This window comes from Eptesicus fuscus, chromosome 20 (genome assembly GCF_027574615.1).
Source record: "Eptesicus fuscus isolate TK198812 chromosome 20, DD_ASM_mEF_20220401, whole genome shotgun sequence".
In the NCBI taxonomy this organism is placed as follows: domain Eukaryota; kingdom Metazoa; phylum Chordata; class Mammalia; order Chiroptera; family Vespertilionidae; genus Eptesicus; species Eptesicus fuscus.
This window is the reverse complement of record NC_072492.1, coordinates 43,370,098-43,376,097: the sequence shown is the minus strand read 5'-3', so window position 1 is coordinate 43,376,097 and position 6,000 is coordinate 43,370,098. Positions and strand designations below refer to the sequence as shown.

The 6,000-nt window shown below is 63.5% G+C and overlaps 1 protein-coding gene across 1 annotated transcript; it reads left to right on the top strand.

The window, feature by feature from the left end:
* Nucleotides 1–3,647: 3,647 nt before the first annotated feature.
* On the top strand, nt 3,648–4,545 carry GJD3 (gap junction protein delta 3). The gene is given in 2 exon segments (XM_028145837.2): nt 3,648–4,379; nt 4,381–4,545. Coding segments are annotated over 2 exon segments (897 nt in total).
* The last annotated feature ends 1,455 nt before the right edge of the window (nt 4,546–6,000 follow it).

Genomic DNA, 6,000 nt, shown 5'->3' with positions numbered 1-6,000 from the left:
CACACTCGGGCTGAGCTGGGGGCAGGAGGATTTTTACCACCAATCCATCTTGCAGTCTTCATTTCTACCCCGGACTGGACATTCTGATCGGCCACTTCAGTGATCATGAGCCCTAGAAGGCACCAGAACAAGCGACCGAGGCAGGGGACCCACCACGGGTCTCATCATTTGAGGCAAAGAAGACCTGCACCCTCTGTAACCTCCCGCCCCACTTCATTCCCTCACCCACCTGACTGACATTTAGTGAGCACCTACTACATGCCAGAAGCTGTTCTGGGTGCTGGAGACCGGACAGGGAATAAAGCCCTGATTGTCCATGCCCTCCTGGAGCTGACGTGGTAGCGGAAGAGATGGATGCTGCACAGGATAAGTAAGAAAAAGCAGCCCTGATTGGTTTGGCTCAGTGGATAGAGCGTCGGCCTGCAGACTGAGAGGTCCCAGGTTCGATTCCGGTCAAGGGCATGTACCTTGGTTGTGGGCACATCCCCAGTAGGGAGGTGTGCAGGAGGCAGCTGGTCGATGTTTCTCTCTCATCCATGTTTCTAGCTCTCTATCCCTCTCTCATCCTCTCTGTAAAAAATCAATAAAATATATTTTTAAAAAAAGAAAAGCATGTTATCCAGTGATCAGTGCAAAGAAAACCAAGCTGAGGGAAGGGCTAAGAAGTAGGGGTTAAATTCCACTTCCGGTGGGGGTGAAGGCCTCACTAAAAGGCGACGTTTCTGTAAAGACTTCTGCACATGTCAGAGGGGCCCAGGGGAGAGGAGATGCAGTCGTTTCCTGGTGCTGCCACTTACTGGGCGCACACAATCATGTGCCTGCATGTGTGTGTCCGTGTGTGGCAGACATGGGAAGTGGCTCCACAGCCAGGCGGGGCAGGGCGAGTGTCTGGGACAGGGACTGACCGTGCGCAGGGCAGCACGGTCCCTGGGCCGCAAGCATGGCCAAGAATGGAGCCACGTGCCGCCAGGCCTGGTTAGCATCAGCAACACCTCCTCCCGAGCCGGACGGTGCTATCTGGGAAGGAGGACGGGCCGCGATTGCAGAGTCTCCTGTGTCTGGCCTGTGGCATCAGGGGCTGGGGACACAACAGGGCAAACATGGGCTCCCCACCTCCCGCCCCACCCCAGCCCATCACCACCTCAGCCACTTTCCACCCCCCGCAGGCAGGCGGGCAGGCCTATGGGGTTTTTCCAGGCTGGGCCAGTGGGCTGACCCAGCAGGGAGCAAGGGGACAGGGCAGGGACCATTCCTGGACAGTCAGGGGTGATGAGGTGTGTCCCGGAGCCCCACGGCCGTGGGCGGAAGTTGGGGGTTGGAAAGCAGCTTTGCCAGAAGCAGGAGGAGGTCATGGGGTGAGGTCTGCAGTGCCCCCACCCCACTTCCTGTTTTGGGGGTGTGTGGCCCCAGCATGTGCTTTCCCTTGGACTTCATCCAGGACAGTCGCTCCCCACCCAGGCCCATTCCCAAGGGAACCCTGCACGAGGGTGGAAAGAGTTGGGGTTTTTCCAGGCCGGGCCGGGCCCCTGAGCCAGAGTGGGTGAAGGGCACCTTTCCCACCCCTTCCTGAAACCCGCCCCGGGGTCCCTGTCAACACGGAAAACCACACAGGCCCCCCGGGCTGAAGGGGAAAGGAAAAGCCACGGAGCAGGTGAGTCCTGGCACCCTTCCCCCCCAGGAAGGGTAGGCAAGGCCCACCCCTGTGCCTGTGCCCACCCGCCCAGTAAAGCCCCGGACTGGCGGGCCCCGGGGACACCCCCTGGGAAGGCAGCCAGGCTCGACGGAGGCCAGTTCCATGACAGGCTTCAGGGTCTGAACTCAGAACCTGGAGGGGCAGGCCTGAGGCTGCGGCCTGCTATTGCTGTGTGACGGTGGCTTAGACCCTCTGACTCTCAGCTTCCCTCCTACCAAGGTCATCCAGTCCTCCACCCCTGCACGGGGCCTGGCCCAGAGCAGGTGCATCCGCGAGGGAGGGGCCTGGTGTGCAGGTCGGGAAAACTCCTAGAGAGACAGGGTCCCCTCCCTGGCGGCTCAGGTCACCATGGGTCATCCTAGCGCCATAGGAGGTGATTCCATTCAGAGCCTTACGGGAGGGAGCCCTTCTGTCTATTTTCCACGTTAGACAACAACATGCTCATCGAGGAAGTCTGGGAATTGCAGAAAGCAGGAAGTAACAGCTTTTCTTTAACTACCCAAGGCAGTCAGTCGCTCTTGATACCTAAACGTTTTTCCGTAAGGGAGTTCCCTGGCCCGTGTTTTGTCCTCTGTAACGTGGCTGGACCTCAGCATTAGGACGCGGAGCTGGAAGGAACCTGGGGGGTCGGCTGCAGTCGCCTCGGTTGACCAACCAGGAGACCCTGGCCCAGAAGAGCTCAGTGACTGTCCGAGGTCAGCAGCAGAGCTGGAACCAGAACTACCCGGCTTTGCTGCCCCTTAAACGCCAGTGCCCCCAACACCGGCACCAGGCCGCCCTCCAGCCCTGAAGACCGCCTTTAAGGAGACAGCTGATAGCGGATCTAGGCCTTCCAGTTTGGGGGAGTCTGCCGGGGACCGACTTCTATAAGATTTCCTCAATAAGGGGTGCAGCCTCCTCCCCCATTTCCAGATGGAGACACAGCTGTGGAATTGGGGGGAGGGGGTGGGAAAGGGAGGGCTGGCAGAATCCAGTAAGGGGTGTGTCCCTACGTCTGTTCCCCAGGGTGGACCCAGCCAACAGGGTCACCCTGTCCCTTTAAGAGAGGGGGGAGAGCTAGCCCCTCTCGGCCATCCTGTCCTGTCATCCATCCCGGCCAAATCTGAAAGGGAAAATGAAAGAGGGACCAGGAGGAACAGGTCCCAGACATCTCCCAAGATTCCTCGCTCAACTTTAACACCTCAGCTCCAGGAACAGGGTGAGTGGGGTCGACTGAGGGTCTGGGGGTGTCCGGAGCCTGTGGGGCCTGTGTGAGTGTGTGTTGGGGAGCCTCTCTCTCAGGAGATGTGGGAACCTGGAAGCCAGGGGCGCCAGGGGGGAGGTGGGAGAGGCCTGGGCCGCATTCCTGCCTCGTTGGGGTCGGAGGGCAGGGGATACCCAGGACAGAGGATCCTTCCTGATGGAGTTACGGAGTAGGACTCCTTTTGTGTCACCCCACAACCCAGAGAGAAATCCACTGCAGCGAAAAGGGCAGAGAAAGAAAAAGGTGGGGTACCAAACTGGGTGTGGAGTCCTGGGTTCGAGGCACCACTCTCGCCCAGGGACAGCAGCCTCGAGCACACAGGGCACCGCTGGGTTCTGCTCCTTCAGGTGCGGTCAGGGTGGCCCTGGGGGTCTCCAAGGTCCCCGCCTGCGAATCTAGGCTCTGGAGGGACCTACGGCCCAACCCAGCAGGCCCAGGGGTCAGGCTGAAGCGCCAGGCGGGGGCTCCTCCCAGCCCCCATCGGCCCCAGGGAGAGGGACACCCCTGGTTGAGACTCACCAAACCCCTCCTGCCCCCGCCCCCCTTGCTAACTTCTTTGTCCCACAAAATCCCTGCTAAACCCAGACCTCGCTGACCCCCGACTCACCAGGAAGTTAGAGGAGGTCCCCCTGAGCCCACTCCAGTGGGTATGGGGGGGGGGGGGTCCTGCCTGCGGCCGCTGACCCCCCCCCCCCCTCCGCCCCCAGCGCCATGGGGGAGTGGGCGTTCCTCAGCTCGCTGCTGGACGCCGTGCAGCTGCAGTCGCCGCTGGTGGGCCGCCTGTGGCTGGTGGTGATGCTGATCTTCCGCATCCTGGTGCTGGCCACCGTGGGCGGCGCGGTGTTCGAGGACGAGCAGGAGGAGTTCGTGTGCAACACGCTGCAGCCCGGCTGCCGCCAGACCTGCTACGACCGCGCCTTCCCCGTCTCGCACTACCGCTTCTGGCTCTTCCACATCCTGCTGCTCTCGGCGCCGCCCGTGCTCTTCGTCATCTACTCCATGCACCAGGCCAGCAAGGAGCCGGGCGGCGCGGCGGCCGACGACGGGAAGCCGGGCGCCCGGGGCCCCCCCGAGGGCGCCAGCCCGCCCTGCGCCCTGCGCGCCCGCCGCGCGCGCCGCTGCTACCTGCTGAGCGTGGCGCTGCGCCTGGGCGCCGAGCTGGCCTTCCTGGCGGGCCAGACGCTGCTCTACGGCTTCCGCGTGGCCCCGCACTTCGCGTGCACCGGCCCGCCCTGCCCGCACACCGTGGACTGCTTCGTGAGCCGGCCCACCGAGAAGACCGTCTTCGTGGTCTTCTACTTCGCCGTGGGGCTGCTCTCGGCGCTGCTCAGCGTGGCCGAGCTGGGCCACCTGCTCTGGAAGGGCCGCCCGCGCCAGGTGGCCGAGCGCGACAACCGCTGCAACCGAGCGCACGAGGAGGCGCAGAAGCTGCTCCCGCCGCCGCCCCCCGCCGCCCCCGCCGCCCGCGCTGGCCTCGCGCCGGGCCGGGCCCGACCCGTACGCCCCGCCCGCCTATGCGCACCGGGCGCCCGCCGGCGGCGACAGCGAGGGCGGCAGCGGCCGCAGCAAGGTGTCCCTGGCCACGGTCCGCCAGGACCTGACCATCTAGAACCGCCTCGGGCGGAGGGTGAGCGCAGAGGCAGAACCCCGCCGCCACCGCAGCCGCCGCAGCAGCAAGCAGTGGCTCCGCTAGACCCGTTCCCAGGACGCTGCCCTCCGGAGCGCGCCTCGCCTGCGGGTGGCCGGCCCAGCAGCCCCCGTTCGCACCGCCCTCGTGCTCCCAGCCGAGCTGGGACAGAGAATGAACTGAGGCAGGTCCAGATGCCGCGATCCGATCCAGGTGGAAAGGAGGGCGCCAGCGGGAGGGGAGCAAGCGGAGCGTCAAGTGGGGTTCAGGTGGTGACCTGCTTGTTTTGCTGGGGACAAAAAACCACTGCGACTCCAGCACCCCGAGGCCCTCGTTCAGACAGGCGTGGCCTCTGGGTGGGCTCCCTGTGTATGTGCACACGTGTACACATGGCCACAGTGGAGGTGTGTGTATGTGCACACGTAAAACCTCTGTGAGCCCTTTGGTGTGCGCACGCAGGGGTAATCCTGTGGCAACTCTATGTGCACGTGTATACACACATGCACATCCTGTGTGGGCCTGTGTGGGCCCTGTGTCAGCTGTGTGTGGGAATCTCTGATACGCACTGTGGGTGGTCAGGGTCTGTGCCAGCAGCAGCCATAGCGGCTCCCTCCCTACCTGCAAGGGCATCACAGGAAGGCAGGGGAGGAGGTGCCCTGCACCTGGGCAGGCCTCCCTCCTGGAGGGAGAATGGGGGTGGGCAGCGGGTCAGAGGGGGAGACTTTTCGCTTCTAGCTCCACCCTCCTCGCCCTGCTGCTGTGTCCCCAGCTCACAAACACCGCTGCGTCCCTCCCGTCCTCAGGAGAAATCTCCCCAAGACAGGCTCCTGGCCCTGCGCTGTCTCGCAGCCACCATCCTCCGCCTCCTGGGGGAATAGGAAGAGCTGTGGACAGGCTGCCTCCTGTCCTGCCTCTCCGCTGCCCCATCTGTCTTTCTCCTTCACTGCCCCAAGTGGGGCTGCTTTCCGGAGGATCACCCAGGACCCACGTGACACCAGGGCCACCCTCTGACTGCACCCTCAGACCTGCTGCAGCTGCCATGACTCTCTCTGCCCCATCTTCTCCCACTTCCCTGGCCCTCTCCTCCCTACTCCCCCCTCCCGCCGTCGTCCTCCCCTCTTCTTGCTTCTTCAACTCCTCCTCGGCTCTCCTGCCCAGACTCCACACAGCAGCCTGCGGGCACTTTCTAAATCGCCCTCCGTCTGCCCTATGGGCTCCCCTGTTCTCAGAGTAAGTCCAGCACCCTGCCCCCCACCCCCACCCCCCCACACACACACCCAGGCCCTGCTTCTCAGGCTGCCAGCCCATCGCTCTGGCTTCCCAGGGTGTCCGTGCTCCAGTCCGCACCGAAGTTGCTCTTCCTACCCACACAGTGACCAGTTTTGCCTCCAAGTGGGCAGCGGCCAGGGTTGTTGCTGCTAACCATCCTACAACGCC